At 40.0% G+C, this 18,988-nt stretch overlaps 1 protein-coding gene and 1 long non-coding RNA gene across 4 annotated transcripts; both read left to right on the top strand.

The window, feature by feature from the left end:
* The first annotated feature begins 14 nt into the window (after positions 1–14).
* On the top strand, positions 15–5,980 carry LOC309676116. 2 transcript variants are annotated; one of them, XR_014269566.1, is made up of 4 exons: positions 15–107; positions 497–575; positions 2,109–2,248; positions 5,883–5,980. It is a non-coding gene; the product is annotated as an uncharacterized lncRNA (long non-coding RNA). The 2 variants fall into 2 exon arrangements; XR_014269567.1 differs by lacking the exon at positions 5,883–5,980 and adding an exon at positions 3,629–4,053.
* Positions 5,981–6,786: 806 nt separating this feature from the next.
* Positions 6,787–18,880, top strand: LACTB (lactamase beta; the record flags this gene model as incomplete). Of its 2 annotated transcripts, XM_082488595.1 has the most annotated exons (7): positions 6,787–7,044; positions 7,930–7,996; positions 10,294–10,484; positions 10,842–11,187; positions 12,820–12,985; positions 17,778–17,841; positions 18,441–18,880. In XM_082488595.1, the coding sequence occupies 6 exons, from the start codon at positions 6,787–6,789 to the stop codon at positions 17,800–17,802; spliced, it is 1,053 nt and encodes a 350-aa protein (XP_082344721.1). In that variant the 3' UTR covers positions 17,803–17,841; positions 18,441–18,880. The 2 variants fall into 2 exon arrangements, with proteins under 2 accessions (XP_082344721.1, XP_082344720.1); XM_082488594.1 differs by lacking the exons at positions 17,778–17,841; positions 18,441–18,880 and adding an exon at positions 15,395–17,449.
* Between the last annotated feature and the right edge of the window lie 108 nt (positions 18,881–18,988).

The following is an 18,988-nucleotide window of genomic DNA, read 5'->3' as shown; positions in this document are numbered from 1 at the left end:
TAGCCTGTGCAGTTTCTCAAGCTATCTGTGCTCGGTTCTCACGAAGTGCATTTTTAGTGGCACAGAACATGTCTGCAGAGCGAAATGAAGGTGTAATTGCAGCACAGGTAGGTGAAACCACACTAGAATAGATAGTCACAGCACGGAATGTGTGGAAAATGGGCTGGCAACCAGCATGCATGTAGAGCTGGATGAGTATTTGGTGTGAACTGCAGAGAAGCATTTGCTTATGGACAGTAGTTACCAGCAAAAATACATGCTGAATACCTTAAGTGATGTTAAATGGTTTGGAAAAATTGCTAGAATAGATACTGAGAAGGTTCTAGAGTCTTCTATCTAGAAGAACAGATAAAGGCAGTAATTGCAAATCAGGACTGTATTGTTCATGCAGGGATATGCCTGAAGATTCACATACAAAATCTGGAAACACATTTTTCCTTCTGCTGCTGTATCTGTCAAACCAAATGTGCCTGTTGGTTTTCTTCCTGACTCGTAGACGCCTGCTGTGGAGGTGGCACTCGACCCTGGCACTTCAGGATGACTGAATGCAGTTGCCTGGTCCACTTCTCTCCCCAGTAAGTCAGTCAGTGTCAGGCAGTCAGAGTTCTCACTGCCACGTTTCTTGATACACAGTTGTCTGGGGCTTGTTCATTTCATTGAGCTTTATATTTTGGGGAGAAAGGGTGAAAAGAAAGGTAGTTGTCACCCAATTGTGAGGAGCTCTTCCCAGAGCAAGCCGGAAAGCTTTCCTAAGTGCCTGCTCTTCATAATTGTATCTTTGGGTGTATGAGTTTCAGGAGGATACTTTATGGTTAATATATTTAATCTTTTAGGTGTTTTACACCTTCAATGATTGTTACTGGTTTTGAAGCACCATACTTCAGTCTGAAAAGATATACTTGGAAAAGTCAAAGACACTGATGCTCTCTGGTACCTATTGCATTGTGTGAGTAGTGGTTATACAAGCCATCACTTCCCATGGTATATTGTCCCTCTACCCTGCTGAGTGGGGAGAAAATCTGGAGAGGTTAAAAAAGATTATACACAGCAACTGAATTCTAATGATAAATGTGAAGCCGTTCTTGGACAAAATTGTTCAGTCCTCTCTGTGCTCAGTTTTCTACCAGAAGAGATTGTTGCCTGGAGAATAACTTCAGGGAAAAAAAAAAACAAAACAAAAAACAAAAAAAAAAAAAACCAAAACAACAAAACACCAGGAAACAGGAAATAATTCTGTATGGTTTCTTTTTTGTTTTTCTTTTTTTATTGGGGGTGGTGGTGGTGATGGTGTTCTTTTTTTTACACTGATGTATTTCACAAATGTTCCTTCATTACTTACTTTCAGCTGGTGACAATTATTTTTCCTCTGAGTCTCAGGAGGTTTAAAGTAGGCCCTGAATTAAAAGTATGAGGAAATCTCCACTGAGAAATGGAGTTTCAAAACTAATGTTTTTGCAAAGAAGAAAAAGAAATGTGTGTGGCCTTTGTAACCGCAGCATGGTCTTTTCAGCTTTCCTTTCCCTGACATGCAAAATATTTCCCAAACTCCCATCCTGTTGTTTCTAGGAACCATGTAAGACTGCATGCAACTTGTAAAACTAAGGCAGTAATCATGTGGCACCATAAAACTCTTTCATACTCTATTTTATTGAAAGTAAACAATTCCCAGATGACACATCCTGAGTACACAGGAAAATGGAGTAAATTAAGGAAAGTTATGTTTCTTTTATGCTGTGTGTGTTGGGGGAGGGGCGGGAATAAAGTCACCAACCTGTGGTGCTGCACAAGTCTCCAGCTATGAGCTGCTGCTTGGAGGGCAGGGCCAGCCCTGCTGGGCTCCTAGTTGGGCCTGAGGACCACCACTGCTGTCCTGTCTGGTAACTCATGATGGGGACAGGGACATGGCATGATTGTGCTGCTGGTGTAACCACAACAGGATCAGTGTTCCTGTGTAGTGTAGAAAATGTACATCAGGTTTAACTAAACTCCTCAAGAAGTTAAGGTTAACAAATATCTGAATCATAGTGCAAGGAGGGCTGATGATAAACATGTTGATCTCGATGTCTAAAGACCCACTGGTTTTAATCCTACTTTTTCTCCTGGTGCAGACATCTTACATGTTTAAAGATTGGTTCCTGATTAATGTTTCTCAGCTAAGTTGGTGGAGAATTCACCCACCTGTGACCCTAGTTTAAGGAACAAAACCAACCAAACGACTCGGGGACGATTTGAATCTTAAAATACAACTGTGAGTATGCACCTATTTATATACCTTTTGGGGAAGGGATGCCTGGTTTTTGGCTGGGTCTAACTGTTCTAGCATAGAACATTATTGGTGCACGTTGGTAGGGTTAGCGCTGTTACTGAAATGGTGCATACACTGTAACCATGCAGGTGTTACCTTATTTGATTAGCAAATAATAATACCCTGAGGACTGCTATACTGAGCAAGACCAAACAAAAAATTTACGAGGAATCTGTAATAAAAACTCAGCTCAGTAAGTCGGTGACAAGAGAGATCCCACCGCAGTGGAACCACCCCTTTTGCTAACAACTGGTTAAACTGATGAGGTTTCTTACTGCCATCTGCTGTACAAATGCTTCAAGCCAGAGGGCAATAATTCTGTCTCGGATCTCAAATAAATGAAATTGCTTCTGGAAATAGAGAGAGAAAGCAGAGCTTGATTTTTCTCTACATCTGACATTCCCTTTATTTGTCTTCTTTTCAAATTCACAAAGAGTTTGTGTTTTTTAAATCTTTCCTATACTGAGAGTAGAAACATCAGGTGTAATCAAGGGAATCATTATTCCTTTACTCTTTTCATTTTTGATCAACATCGATTTAGCCTATATCTGTGTATATAAACATAGATAATATTTTTTGATTGCCTGCTGTCCTATTTTTCTTCACTTTATCTAGCACAAATATGAATTACAGTCCTTTTTGACAATTTTAGCTTTTGTCTGTTAACTATGGTCCATTAGATTCCACAATTTTAGATCCAGAAGTCTTTACAAAAGTTACAATCTTTAATTATTGAAATCCAGTTGGAATAATTGGAATCCACTGGATTAATGGAGTGTTTCACTGTTTCACAATAAATCCAAACAAAGAAAAGAAAGGAGTTTCCTTACACTGCTACTTCCTAAGTTTTTAAAAGCCCCTTCCTGCCCACTCGACCTGCAAGCTTCAGTTTGGGCCTGTGGCAGTTATAAATGGTATTTAATAGGATGAAAGAGCAGAGCTGGGCTCATGATTTCAGAACTGACCAGCCCTTTATTGGGGAAATGTTAATATGCCTTACTTGTTTCCTCTCATTGAAACCTTGGATTTTGGCTGTTAAAACATTACCCATCTTTTCAATTTCAATGAAAATGCTAAATTTAGGGGCACATCACTGTAGAATGTTGCCATGTCAGTGAGATAGGGAAGCAAATGAGATCATCACAGCAAAACCGCTGAGATCGAAGTCCAGACCTACAAGCAGGAGCAGCCATAATAACATCCATTAGACATTGCTGAGACATCAGGATCCACAAAAGCACTCGCAGAAATGGAGGAGGACTGACAGAAGTGATGAAGTTGTTTTCAAAATGCCTGTAGATCTTTTTTTTTTTTTTTTAACAGTCATGTTTTAGGAAATACTGATGAAGCCTCATGATTGGCAAATACTTGATGTTTCCACATACTGTTGACCACCGGCAGCAGAATGAGCATGTTACACCTTTTGATGGTGGGCTACACCACTGCAGAACAGTATAAAAGCTACTGCCCACCTTATCATTGTTCCCCAGCTCACGTGGTAAGGGTGTTATGAAAAACCCAGTGAAAGAAGTAGCGTACAACTACAAGAGCAAGATGACTGGGAAGATACATATGCACTTTAATGTCTCATGTTATTGAGCCTTTTGCCTCTGTCTTACTCAAAGGCTCTAAAGCCTTAAAGGATTCTTGATGATGAGTCTAAAGCTGGCCCGTGTCGAGGTGAGTGAGCGCAGCCCTGCTTTGCTGAGAAACCCATTGTGTCGCTCCATCCTTTATCGTCCGAGCAAGGCATATCTTGTCACACAGGCTTTTCGAATCTGGTAAGTACAACTTGGCAAGGAGGCAGCTGGTTTCATGCTAAACCATGTGGACTTTTTCCACCATGCCAGAGAGGTCTCCAGATGGACTTTTCTGGCTGTGTTACGTAAGGAAGATGGATTACAGCTGAGAGCCTGTGCCTATACTTCTAAGTGATTGATGGACAAGGATAGAAGAAAAACATCTTTGTTAAACATTTCTGTTAAAACTGGAATTGGATTAGCCTAGTGCTTGCTGTCCTCATTTTCTATGGCTATCAGTGGGAGCAGAAAATTCTCAAAAACCTTCTAAGCCTGAAAACTCAAAGTTAACAAACCCAGCAGCTTAGGGGAAGAGGCAACAGATAACGGCAGGCCATGTTGTGCTACTGGATTTAACACAAAGCTCTTCATTAAGGCAATCAGAGAAAAATGGTGAGATCCATTTCTGGCTTAGGCCCATTCAAAAGTGTGATGCCAAAGAGTGTTCCTACTGAGCAGGTCAATATAAGAATGCAGAAAATCCTGCTGCAAAAGGCTTCCAGAGACAGTTTAACATAGTGAAAATGAGTTACGAGAAAGTAAATACAGCATCTTGTACCAGTTGGGTATGACGTACTGTGATAAGCAACAGAGTTTTATTGAGAAAATACTAATGAGAAATAAATGCCTGCAGTGAAAAGTGTAGCATCTGGTCTGCATTTGACTTCACGCGTGAAAGCTATTTGGCCTGAATCCCTGCCAAATCCTGCAGTTTTTGAGATCATCAGACATGAAGGAGATTGAACTCTCTAGGTTAACATCTCAAAATTTTCTCCTAGCAGACCATATGCAGAGTTCTAAAAGGACCGACTCCTCACTTTTGCTTACAAGTATGACTCTTTTTTTTTTTTTTTTTTTTTTTTTTTTTTTGCATTTTTTAAGCTATTGTATTCTCTGTCAACATTTATAACATTTATGGAGTGGCTATTGTTAAAGGCTGTTAGCTGTTGTTCAAGAATCCTTCAACATCTATACATTGTGTTTTATGTCATTGTCTAAATACCCCAGAAAATCTCCAAGAAATAAATGACAAACCCCTGCACAATCCATCGGACTGGACACCGTGGGCTTTCTACACAAAGGGGCTTTCTACACAAGGAGCTTTCTGCATTGCTGAGTAATGATACATCCCAGTCTACCTATTTGTGATTTACCAGGGTTTAAGGTCCTTCAACAGTCCAGTCTAAGGCATTCCCTTGAGAGGACTGACTTGCAACAGTTAGGTTCATAGTAGCCTTTCTTTTTTTCTCAACTGTTTGGACGCTGTTGTGTTCTCCATAGCATGCCAAGGGCTCTGCTGCTTTTGGTACTACCTCTAGAAGTTCCTACTCATCTTGGACCATGGTGTGCTTAGTTCACACAAACTAGCCCCTCCCTGTCCTCCCCTCTTGCACTGGGACTATTGGACTAGGTAGTCTGAAATCCAAATAAAGAGCAATAAGAGTGCTAAAAAAGGACTGAAATGAACTGTTAATGAGGGGGGTTTTAACCTTCTTTGGACCTAACAGAATCTGCTCTAGCATAATTGCAATTAGTAATTTCACAGCAATGACATATAGGAAGGGGATGACTGAGTATCTTCATACTAACGAAGGTCTTTTGATGCTCCAGTTAGACGTGTGGACTAACAATTCCACTGACAGCTTTGAGTGGCTCTGGATTTGCCTTTGCGTTAGGCACATACAACCTCTTTAATTGTCATAAAAGGCTGATGTGAGGATCCCAAATGTGCAGACTCATCTGGTTGGCAAAGCTCACAAGAGTCCTGGTTATTGCAGGTATCCTTGGATGGGATTTGGCTCTAGCTGATGTGCCACCTACCTGTCAATCTGAGTCTGCTGATGCACCGAAAATCCTTCTTTCCTTCTGCCTTCTTGAGTAACGTTATCACTATTTGGTGACTCTTCAGTCTTTTCAGCTTGCTGCGCAGTCAACATTCAAATCACTTAAGACAGCTATTAAAAGTTTATTGGAAGTGGAAGTTTTGGAGATAGTTTAAAAGCGTCAACTGAAGGGCATTGACATCTCTCTGGAGTCTCTAAAGGGAGCAACTACATGGGAAAATTATTTCTGTGAGCAAATGCTTGCGGTGGCATTGGCACTGCTCTAGGCCGAAGTTTGACTCTAAAACCAGCTTTGGAAAATTCAACGTTTGTGAGTAATTTCTCCCTAATCTAGATTAAATACGCTCGTTTTGCAGTTCAAAGGTTTTATGTTGGTGTTGGCCTGTTTTGCCCTGCTGCGCTCCCGCCCGGCATACGTTTAGCAGCAGGCTTTTTTCCTGTGGTCCCGCCATCGTTTGCTGTGGAGCGCGGAGTTAAGATCGGACCCTGTGTCGTGGTTTGAAGTGTCCCTCATGTCCCCTCTGCCCTCTTCCCGTACGTCGCTGCCGCGGAAGCGCTGGTTCAGCCCCGCTTCTCCCGCCGGAGCCGCCGTGGTGCTGGCGGGAGTTACAAGCCGACTGCCACCAGGAGAAGGGGCAGGCGGCGCTGAGCCGGCGGGGGGACCGGCCCCGGCTCGGGGAGGGCCCTGCGGGGCGTGGGGAAGCGGAGCCCTCCCGCCCCCGCCCCCGCCCCCGCCCCGGGGACGGCTGCCCCCGCTCGATGCGCTCGGCGCTCGGCCGCGGCTGGAGCTGCCTGGCGGGCGCCCCGTGAGGCGGCGGCGGGGAGGCGCGGCGCAGCCATGTACGGGCTGGCGCGGGCTCTGCGGCGGGCGGCGGGCCCCGGGCGGCCCCCGGCGCCTCGGCGAGGGGGCGCCGGGGCCGGGGTGCGGCCCTGGGGCTGGGGGGTGGCGCTGGGGCTGGCGCTCGGGGTGAAGGCGCCGGCGGCGGCGGGCTGCGAGGCTGACGGCGGGCAGGAGGCCGAGGTGAAACCGCTAGCGCCCCCTCGGGGCTTTGGCGCGGCCATCGAGCGGAGCAGGGACCTGCTGCGGAGGATTAAGGTGCTGAGAGAGCGGGGCTGGAGGGAGCGGGTGGAGTCTCACCCCATGGCCGGTGCTGTGCGAGCCAGCCCGCCGGGGGGAGGCGGGCTGGGATCTCCTTCCCGTGGGCTTCTCCGTCGCTGCAGGAGACTTTGGTCAAGTGGGGGGGGGGGGAGCGGAGGATTGTTTTGGGGGGCCCTTGGGGGAGGGGAGCGAGTCCCGCCGAGCTGGTGGGGCTCGCGCCTGCGGTGCTCGTTGGGTTCCCCTTCGGCCATCGCAGTTGAATCCCTGAATGTTGCAGGAGCTGTCTGCCGCGATATTCCATTTTTTTTTCCTCTTAACGTAGCGTCAGTGAAGGCTGCCAGGGCTTGGGGAGCTGAGGGCAGGCGGAGGTTGATGCGGGGGGGGGGTGGAAGAGAGGTACAACACGGGTGTGCGAGGAGGAGGGGAGCCCTGCCGGGCTGCAGGCGGGGAGGGAGAGGGGCAAAGGGGTTGTTCCAACAGCGCGTTGTAGTTACTTTGAAAATCTTAACCTCCTTTGAAATTCTGCGTGCTAATAGATGATGCAGCTTGCATATTGCGTATTAACTCTGTATTTCTGCTTCTATTCAGCTTTTCTTGCGTGTCCTGATCATTAATTTAATTAAGTCATTAAATAAATTATCTTATTTAAATTATTGGTGGTGTTAGATGTATTTTTTCCCAGTTGCTAGATTAAAATGCCTGCTTTTCAAAAGCAGTTTATTCCAGTGCAGCCCAACTAGTATTTAACAAAATTTCAACTGTAATGTGACAACAGTATGCAGGTGTACTTGTAGAATTGCTTTGACGTTTTTAGAGTTTGGGAGAAGGTCTTTTTTAACTGTAAAGATCCTTCTTAATATCTTTTGTCCATTTCTTTGACAGGACGAAGCAGGAATCCCAGGCATACTAGTTGGAGTTTCTGTAGATGGAAAGGAAGTCTGGTCAGAAGGTTAGTATGTAGGAGTCATAGTCATGCGTGCTGTTGGGAAGCGATGAACCTTGTATAAGTGAACCATTCAGACACACTGATCAGGCTGGGATGTCATCCACTTGATGTCCCATCTGGATGGGAGATGTCCCATCTGCCCCGGAGGCAGTGGCCAGAAACAGGTGCCTAGGGAGTATGAAGTGATATTTTCCTCGGTAAACTTCAATAATTTCCAGAAACCGATAATTTATTAGCTTCCTGAATGTGCTAGTATACCTTAGCAGTTAAGTTTAACAACTTTTCTTCCATTAATTTGTTAGTACAGTCTTTGAATATACTCGTACTCGAGACATACAGGTGTACGATGGTCTGGTAGAGTTGTATGTAGGAGGTAAAGAACTGTTCTCTCCACAGGAATCTACTTAATAGTCAGAGTAGTAATGGCTCACATTTGGCGATCTGTCTCCTGTTTGTGGGCTGAGCTGTAGATTTTTACTGGGAAGGTACTGAGATTTAACAGGTGTTGTCCTTTCAGAAATTGTAAGTGATATTTCTGGTTACACAGTTTAGTTTTAAATAGAGTCTGTTAGTGCTGCTTATATCATGTAGACGTTTGATGTTTATTTAAAAAAACCCACTGGACTGTGTGTCTGTTTTCAAAACACTTTCGTCAAGTGTTTTAGGTTTTTTGGGCAGCTTAAATGGTAGTAGTAAACGGCAATATATTTCATTAATGTGTTGTAGAATTTGAAAAAATTGCTTTTGTAAGTAAGATTGTTACTAACTTTCATCTGATAGTCTGTTGTTGCATTAACTTTCATGTACGTATAAAGCTGATTATAGGTTTTAATTTCTCTTTCATCATGACAGAAGTGAGTTGGAGAGCCTCTGATACCTTTTGTCACATGGCCTAATAAGAAAATTGTGCTAGAAACTTAATCACAGACTTTCTCAAATCAGATAGCTTTTTCTGGTCTCAGATTATTTAGCAATGAAAGCAGAAGTTTTTATAAGACTTCTGTAGAATCCCTTCCTTGACACGCAGGGAAGTGCCTGAGGGAGCTAGTGCCAGGGTTGTGGTTTATCACCAGAACTGCCAGATCCAGTAGTAAGACAACTACGTGTGGGAGCGTAAGGCACGGCAGAGCTTTCTGTACCCTGCTGCACGTGGACATAGCGAACAACACTGCCTTTAGGAAGGCAGCTGGGAGGTGGGTAACACTACTCTAGCAGGCTTCTGGCTTGTTTTGTTGTCCTCCTCCCTTCTTCGGGAGGGGGGAATAGGAACAGGTGTAAGTTCCACGTATTCTGTGGCCACGGTACTAAACCTGCTTTCTTGCTAAACTGGTGGGAGTGATGTGAGATTCAGAAGGTATTTTCACTGAGGGGTACAGCATCTGCGCTCACCAGCACTATGCAAGCACTTGAGTAGCAACTTTATGTAAAAGGAAAGGTCTTGGGCAACTGACACCTCATCTGTTTTATTTCTTGTATTTTGGTAAGGGTTTTTTTCCCCAAGTAGTTCATTATTAGACTGCAATTTTATATAGACAGACCGCAGGCCTTGCTTGTACTGAAAGCTGCAAATTATGCATTACTGCATTTCATTGCTTTATGTGCTGCAACATCACTTGCAGTTTCTTCAAACCTAGCTTAAACTGAAGACCAGTATGGGAGCTTGATAGCCTTATTAATTCCAGTTCTCGCTACCAGACTTGTGGGTTGGTTACAAAGCAAAACGCTGCTATGGAGGCTATTAAGCTGTCTTTTAATTGAAGTCATGCTGAGTGATGTTGAAACATAGTGTATAGCGCTACTGTTTTGTGAAGCTTTACAGCTTAGGTAATTGCTATGAGTTTGTGATTGATTTCCTTTCTCAATTTTTGTATTGATAAAATAAGACTCTTTACTGTTTCAACCATTAATTTAGAACAATAAAAGGAGTACTTATGACTGTTGGTCGGTTATTTTACAGTCTAGATTTTGGTCTCTAGTTTTTCTACATTGAATATTTGACTTCTGGAGTGTAAATTTTGACTTAATCTTTAGTTTCGTTTATCATGAGGTTTGTTTTGTAGTCTTAAGCAGTAACTTGAGATGCCATTGGCCAATGCAATGGGCTTTGATTGACTGTTTCTACTACATTAAAATGTTATTAAATTAATTGAAGCAGGAGCAGGGATAGTCCAATGCTTCATGTCCCAGTTTAGTTAGAGGAAAACCATTTCAAGGAGCCAGTAAATCTAATTAATTGCAAATAATGAATTCAGCATATCTCTATGCAAAATATTTACCACAGTGTTTTTATTTTCTTAAAGGTTTAGGTTATGCTGATGTAGAGAATCGCGTAGTATGTAAGCCAGAGACGATCATGCGAATTGCTAGTATTAGCAAGTGTCTTACGATGATGGCTGTTGCTAAATTGTGGGAAGAGGGGAAGCTGGATTTAGATGCTCCAGTGCAGAAATATGTCCCTGAATTTCCAGAAAAAGTCTACGAGGGAGAAAAGGTATGTAATCGTTTATCGGTAACACTTTTTTAGGTTTTTGTTCCTGTCATTGCATGGCCATATGTGTGCAGGTGCTTATATCTGGACCAAATCCTGTAAAACGCCAAAAATCACTTAGACAAGTACTGATGTTTGCTGCTCGAGAAAGCAGTGCTGGAAATTTGGATCTTCGGTTTTATATCAAGTGTGTCATGTATGCATATATATGTATATATTTTAATGGGTTTAATACATGATATTTAAATGATCTTATTTCTTTGTTCCTTGTCATGTTGAATTTTACTTTTCTGGTGATTTAGTGTGCATCATCTCTTTGATGAAGAGAGCTCACATTTAAATATTGTCCTTTCTACCTAGGTCGCTATTACTACAAGACTATTAGTTTCACACTTGAGTGGGATTCGTCACTATGAGAAAGATATTGCAAAAGTAAAGGAAGAAAAGGAAAAGGCAAACAGAGCACTTAAACTAACAAAACCCTACCAGGATAAAGACCAAAAAGAAAAAGAAGGCAAAGGGATTGAAAAGACTGATTCTGTCAAACCAAGGAAAGAACATGAAGGTGAGGTAAAAAGCCGAAATTCAAAACCTGGCAGGAGAGACAAGGAATTTGAGCAAGAAGAGTATTATTTGAAGGAAAAATTTGAAAGTGTGATTGAATCACTGAAGATATTTAAAAATGATCCTTTATTCTTCAAACCAGGTGAGTTTCTATTCATTTAGACCAAAACGTGCTCTTTTGATGAAATTTTTGTTTCAAATTGTTTTACATGCAGTGAGGATAATAGAGCATAGTAAAGAGTGTTTGTGTGGGATTTTTGTTTTGTTCTGCTTTTGTCCCTCCACCCCCTTTTTTTTTTTTTTCCTTCATGTGCCCCATTAAAAGCTCAACGGAGCGGTATTTGGGCTGCTCTGCACAAACCCATCTGGTCAGGTAACTGTCTTAAAACTGTCATAACTTTTGAAGACTGAACTGATCAGGATTTTATCAGTTCAATTTTAGATAACAGTCTTGTATAGGTATCTTTATCAATCTACTGACTTAAAGAATTATGCTTGTATAGATACCTTCTAATGGTGTATCTGCACCATAATCCAGCAGGTTCAAAATGTGATGTAGCCAAGACTTAAAAGGTAATAAATACAGAGTCCTGGATAATGCAGGGGAGAAGAGAAACTGAGACCTCAGGTAGAAATAAGACTTTTCTCCCAAGAGCTTTAGGTAGTGCAAAGTGCTATAAAATGTGCCAGTTGCTGAATTTATAAATGCTAAAGCAGATTGTAATTTTGGTAACAAATTTGTATCTGCAAAATATTTTGTAAGCAGATACCAACTTGCTGTATTCATGCGTATCTTCAAGATATGAACCAAAAGAAAAAAAAAGTTAGTGAGGCCATAGAATCACAGAATTGTTGAGGTTATTTATTGTTGGAATTATTTAAGTTAATTCTAGAGAGGACTTTGAGGAACTTTGGGTGTAAGTTCTAAATGAGTAAGGCTAACAAGCAAATGATACACACTGCTGATAAACGGTAATTAATGTGCATTAAGAGGAGAGGGATAGGAAGGGGAAGTTAATGACTTACCATCTGGGAGAGTTCTAGGAACCATTTCAAGTAAGAGATCTGGCTGGACTGTGGTAGCTTGGCAGTTGCTCAATAGGTATATGTTTCATAAAAGACATTAGCACAAGAACGAGATTTTAAAAAATGAAACATTGTTTTATAAATAAACTACATTGTCTTAAATAATATGCATGTTAGTGTTCATATAATCTTTCAGGATATTCTAGAACTAGAAAACTAGAACTTAGAAACACTATGATAGAAGCGATCAAGACCTTTGAAAACCTTGAGCAAGTACTACCCTTGTCTTTCCATCTCTAGGGTATAGACACACAAACAAGACAGTAAGTGAGCGTCTTTCAAAAAGTAATTTTATGGTTTGCTTCAGCTTTCCAAATGCAGACTTCCTTGTTAGAACTGGTATGGTAAATCTTGTGGAGAGGATGTTAAATGTAAGTCTTTGCATCTTGGCATGAAACCTGGCTATACGTGCAGATCCCTGATATTTTTTTAGTGCTGTTCTCGGAGCTACCCGCACACGGCAAGCACCTGTGTCTGCTGCAGTGCAGAAATTCCCAGGGCCCAGTATCATAAGTTTGTGATTCACATCACATTAATGGGGATGGAGGGGGAGTCTTTTAATTGATTATTTATTGCTATATATAGTTTTATTTGCACATGTGATTACTTAAATTTTATCCTTCAGATTCCATTTAAGCATCATGCGGCTAACCTTTTTCCCCCCACTTTTTCATTGTGTTTCTTCAAGGTAGTCAGTTCTTGTATTCAACATATGGCTTTACTCTCCTAAGCGCTGTTGTGGAGAGAGTTTCAGGACAAAAATTTACAGATTATATGCTAAAAATATTTCGTGATTTGGATATGCTATCAACTGTACTAGATGACAATGAAGCAATGATATATAACAGAGCAAGGTAAACAAGGATGAACCTTTTTTTTTTCTACAATTGTTGTTCGTTCTATCTTTATTAAGCCAAATTAATTAAGAATTTGTGCATTATTTTTTTTTCAGGCTTTTAATTGAAGTGGTTTGTTATTTCAAAGTTCGTCATGTAACTGATTTTATGTTGGCATTATAGTATTGGTTCTGTAATTTGCATGTGAAATTACAGAATAGGAAATATTTCTTGCTAGAAGAGTATATATGGGGGAGTGGCAGGGGTGACTTTGAAGTTTGCATTTATTTTGGGTACAAATAAGCAGGTAAGTGTAAATAGAGTAAAATAAAGGAGGAACTAGGAGATTATGTTAGAATATAGAGTTACCTTGGTTTGCTTAATATACTGACTTTAAGAGTTCCATGGCATTGTAATAGTCTCACAGTAACACAAGTTTTTCATAAATTTAATTGTAGTATCAATTTTAACAAGAATTAAAATTCTATTTAACACAGATCATGCTTTACCAATTGATTTCTTTTTATTACCTTAAAAATAAATACAAAAAAAACCCAGAGAAATTTATGTACCTGGATAATCCATTCCAATATAGTGGATAAGCATAGAGTTTCTTCTCTTTCTCTCCAGTCTAATTTTATTGACTTAACTGTCTGGGTTCTGAAATTGATTTATTGAATCACCTGTTAAATTTTGGTGTCGGAGAAGAGTTCTAACAATCACAAAAGCAGGTTTTGGAAAAAGTCTCATGAAAATGGGAATCAAACCTTTAAAAAGTTTGGCTTCTAAAATGCTCTCAAAGAAAGAAAATGGTGATGAACATGTTGAATCCAAGGTTTATAGTACTTAAGTGTGTATTTAAAGTCTGTGTGTGTGCATACATACTAACACACACAAAGCAGTTTGTAATGTTTTAGGGATAGCTTTACTGCTGTATTCTAAGATGCTTTGTGCTGGTATTTATTTTGCTTGCAAATTTTCAGAGGCTCTTCCAGCTGTAGATCTGTATGCTAGTAATGTTCTCATAAATTATCAAGCTTGTACAGTCAAGTTCTTTTAAATATATTTGTGTATATTAACCCTTTTATAAACTGAAATATGGTAGGCATGAAAGAATTGGGACAGATGGTGGTTGAGGGTCTTTTTATGGGCTACTTACTGTTAAGCAAAACCGAGGTACTAATGTGATGGCTTTGGTTCCACAAGTAGCTAGTTTGGTGCCTCAAACTAGAACATGTTGACGTGTTACTTGTTTAATGGTCTGCTTATACTATATTTCACTAACATGAAAATGTTGTACAAAAAACATAGTTTAGGTCTCGTAGAGGTGTAAGTCAAGCATTTCAGCATCTTTGTAATAGGTTTTGTGATCGAAAAACTGACTATAGGGACACAGAGATAAACAAGTCACTGGCAGAGCTGATGGTGGTCCTGGACCATTCATCTCTCTTCCTTTGCTTCAACCTCTGATTTTCAGTATTATGGCTTTCAGAAGTTCCCTAGAAGTTTTGCAGTGTAAGTGCAGACTAGATAGGGAATGTATCTCTGTACTGTTTGATAGTATGCCTGCCCTGTCCCACTCTCCCCCGGCCCCCCCTCCCCCTTTTATTTTTTTTGTGCGTGGTTCCTTTTCACAACTCTCCAGGTAGTACATGGACGTCTTATGATCTAAAGGCCAAAGGTTGAAATTAATCCGATTATATAGTTATTTAACATTCCTTTTCATATGTTGTATGAAATGAATCCAGTCATGATTGGAATGTTTCTTTCAAAAGCATAATTCAGTCTGCACTCCTGTTGTGTTGTTCCTGATAGTTCATTCTGCAATTCTGGTTGGTAGTTTCTAATTTGTATTTTAATGACAGGTTTTGCAAGACTCTTTCATGCTTCTCACTTTTCTTATTAGTTCCAGAATATTCAGTTGTTGTAGAATATGGTAACTGTAATGGGGCAGTGGGGGGGAAATCAATCATAAGTGGAAACTACTGTCTCAGAGCAGCCACCTAAGACTTCGTGAAATTTCAGCTCAGTGTTTGATAATCGCGGAGTTGTTGTAGATTTCTCTTCCTGAAAACACTTTAAATCTAGTACAGGGTTTTAAGAAATATCCTGTGCTGGCTGATCTATAGATTTCTGTCACAGCTCCTATTTGTATGTTGCCTTTACTCTTAGTATATCCTAAGAGTAAGAAGAAGGATGAGTACTTTTATTGAAACTAAGCTTCTAACCTAAGTAGTCACCTTAATTTTTGTTTTCCTGTCTGAATTTCTGCAAGAAATATATTTAAGAAAAATATCTTTTTAAAAAATTCTAAAGTTTCATGAGAACAAGCTAATACATGCTCAAATTGCTCTTTTAAGGTAAGGCAGCTTAAAATAGTTGTGTATAGTATCCGAGAATGACAAGTTGAATTTTCTTGAATTCTAGGTGTTATGTTTATAACAAAAAGGGACGGCTGGTAAACGCACCATATGTGGACAACTCTTACAAGTGGGCTGGTGGTGGCTTTCTGTCATCAGTAGGTGACCTTCTGAAATTTGGAAATGCCTTGTTATACAGTTATCAAGCCGGACAATTTAAAAACAGTAATGACAAACTTCTTCCTGGGTACCTCAAACCAGGCACAGTCGCAATGATGTGGACCCCAGTGCCAAAAACAGAAGTATCGTGGGACAGGGATGGTAAATACGCGATGGCTTGGGCTGTAGTAGAGAGAAAACAACAATGTGGCTGTTGCAGACAGCAGAGACACTATGCATCTCATACGGGTGGTGCAGTGGGGGCAAGTAGCGTCCTCCTGATTCTTCCTGAAGAGTTGGACTCTGAAGCTATAGATACCGGGCTAGTGGCACCACCTAGAGGAGTAATTGTCAGTATTATCTGTAATATGCAATCGGTTTCACTCAACAGCACTGCCTTAAAGATTGCAAGGGAATTTGATAAAGAAAAATGGGCACAATATATAGATTAAAAAAGAGGTACGTGTAACTGAACTCACTGTACTGCAACATGAAAAACAAATGGAGAAGGGTGTAATTGGACTTTGAGATCACTAAGAATACATGAAGAAAAAGCATCAAAAATTCACTTTATTAACTTCTGCTAGTGGTGCTAAACTTCTGTGTAACTGGAATTCATCTCTCAGGGAAGTTCCTAACTTACAGAAAAGGAGAATGTAACAGTCAAATTTGACTTCCTGTAGTACCTGTCTAAATTGTCATTATATTAGTGGGATTTTTTTTGTCATCCAGTCAAACACTTGACCAAGATTTTAAAAACGAGTATTGGTTTCTTGCACTGAAAAGTACAACAAATTATCTACCTTAAATGTTAAACTTTTGAAAAAATTCACATCTTGATTTGAGCACACAAAAACATAATTCATTATTCTTAGTTCTAGTCTGCCAAAACTGTTCAGTATTACTTTTTAAAGAAAAATGGGTTTGCTGTTTTTATATTTTCACGTAGTGCTTTTCTTATTTGCTTAAAAAGCAAAAAAAAACAACAAACCCCAAATATTGAAGCTACATCCAGAATGCAGATTTATACCAGAAGTATACTTTTGTCAGAGCTGTGGATTGTTAAGAATTAGAAAAGAATGAAGCTAAAGTAATTTAAATAAAAAATCTTTTTATTTAGATGTCCTCTCTTCAATTTTTATTGGACAGAGAGAATGTGTGAAACTAGTTTACTGTGAAATAAGGGTATTATTTCCACAGTCGAATATGCCCGAATAGCACAACGTGGTGAGCTGTCAAACTGTCTCATTGTTTTTGAATGATACATGTGCTGACTTTGGTAGCCAGAAATGGCACTGTGTTCTGTAATGTAGATATTCCTTTAGATATAGGAATTAGGAACTCAAGTCAATAAAGTTTAAAGCCCATTCTTGAAGCCAGTAGTAGAAGTCTCACAGACTTTTGAGAGGTTTTTTTCTGAAAACCATGCCTTTTTTCCATTTGGAGACCTGCCTCGAGGAGTTACTTTTGCACAGGGTTGAACAAAAAATTGTGATAGAGTTCCAAAGAAGCATTTTCAGATCTTCAATTTTACTATAGGAATACAAGAATATCTGAATGTGTTAATTTTATATATTCCATAATGGCATGGAAGATCTCCGTGATCTCCAAGATTTAACCCCACCTGACTTCCCCTGCAGTTACATCAGACAGTATTTCCAGGCTGAGACAAAACAAAATATCCTTCCGGAAAGGTTTGAATACTTACTTCCATGCACTGTTTAGCAGCTCTGCTTCTCCGAATTTAAGGAGCAAGACAACAGCTAGCACGAGATAGCCTTACTGGCCTCTTTCCCAAGTCAGTGCTTCCAGTATTAACTTCATAGTTGTTACCTGCCCTGTGATGAAGCAACATGCTGTCGTCTCTGTTCCCAGTATGCCTATGATAACATTTATTACCTAAGACTGACAAACCAGGAAATGTAATATTTTGAGGTGTTGGTGTTAGAACTACATTTTTAATTGAAGCTAGTAGGACTAGTTTAGTCCTCTTCATAATTATAATCATTCTTGTGCCTTAAAACAGGAAAATCTTAAATCTAAATTATTTGCTTGGGTTTTCTGGCCCACTCGCCAAAACTTCACTTTTTTATTCATTATTAATGGGTTGTCTTTATCTCAAGAATATCAAGCCAGTAGAGACAACAGAGAGAACCTTTCTGGACAAACTCATTTCATCAGGCAACAAATGATCTACTCTCCTACTGAGGTCTTTGACATTGTTTGACAGTTCCAATACAGAAGTACTGGAGGTGAACATCTTCTACCATACCAACATTTTTGTTTTCCAGTCTTGAGCACCTACTAGCTGGGTAAACATGCAGCAGCAGAAGTCATTTTACACAGGGAACAAGAGTAAGTAGTTCTGAGTTGTTTTCGTGTTGAAGAATACATGAATAGAAATAGACCAAATACAATGTTTTAAATATAGAAAATCTGGAAAGTAATGCTGTTATTTTAGGACTTATAACATACTTTTTTGCAAATGGTATTTATTGGTCTGGAAAACCATTTTGCATACTTGAGAGAAAACAAGTTTTGCTCACTGACCATTGTGTTTGGATTTAGAGAAAGATTCAGGATGTAGAAGGTATAGGTTTACCATTATGCTTGTCTGCATATGACCAAACACTAATAAATGTAAATATTTGAAGTACGTATGAAACAAATAATGGTAAGAAATGTCTAAGACATTTCTAACACCAAGGTAATAATCACAGTGTCTCACTCCCCTCATAGCCTGTCTTTAGCCACCAACCTTTTTATATGCATACCATATTCTTTATGCTGTATCTTCTGTAACTTAAGGCTTTTAAAAAAAACCCTCCATTGTCACATGTACAGTATTGGAGATGCTCTTATGTCTAAATTTCATCTTCCAGTACCTGGAACAGAATGTGTCACTGACTTTCTCTGGTTTGGTATTTACTTAATCATGAGTCCTTATCTTTCAGGGTAGAGGAAGAGAATGCAGAGATACAGGAGACCGGCAATCAATCTGGCCTTAGCACGTGTATTCAGGTCACAAGTGAATTAATATTGCTTTGATCTTTGTTCTGAAACCACTTATTTGATGGACTGGCAATAGATGTGGGAAACTGGTCAATTAAGAGCAGCTTTCATGCTCTTAAATGAACCTTTATTGTGAAAACACAGTATGGCACTGACATAAAACTGTACTTTTCCGAAAAGGCATGTATACTAAATTGATGCATCTATTTCTGTGTCAAACACCTACTTTTTGCATCTGGTAATTATAAGTGTTTACTGTTTGAACTAATAAAACTTATCTTGCAAATGCAGTGAATTGTAATACTGGGTTTGGGGGTTTTGTTATTCACTAGAAACGTACAAGTTTTAAAACTTGGAAATAATACAGGTTAAATAGAAATTCCCAACGGTATTTAGCTCACCAAGACACCCAATACTTTGAAAGAGATGTTGATACTTAACTTGAGGTATTATTTAGTAAAATAAGATATATGTAAGACGTTGAGTGTTT

The sequence above is a fragment of the Vanellus vanellus genome, assembly GCF_965231255.1.
Source record: "Vanellus vanellus genome assembly, chromosome: 11".
NCBI classification, from domain to species: Eukaryota; Metazoa; Chordata; class Aves; order Charadriiformes; family Charadriidae; genus Vanellus; species Vanellus vanellus.
Note: the sequence above shows the minus strand (reverse complement) of the source record. Positions and strands in the feature narration are given on the sequence as shown.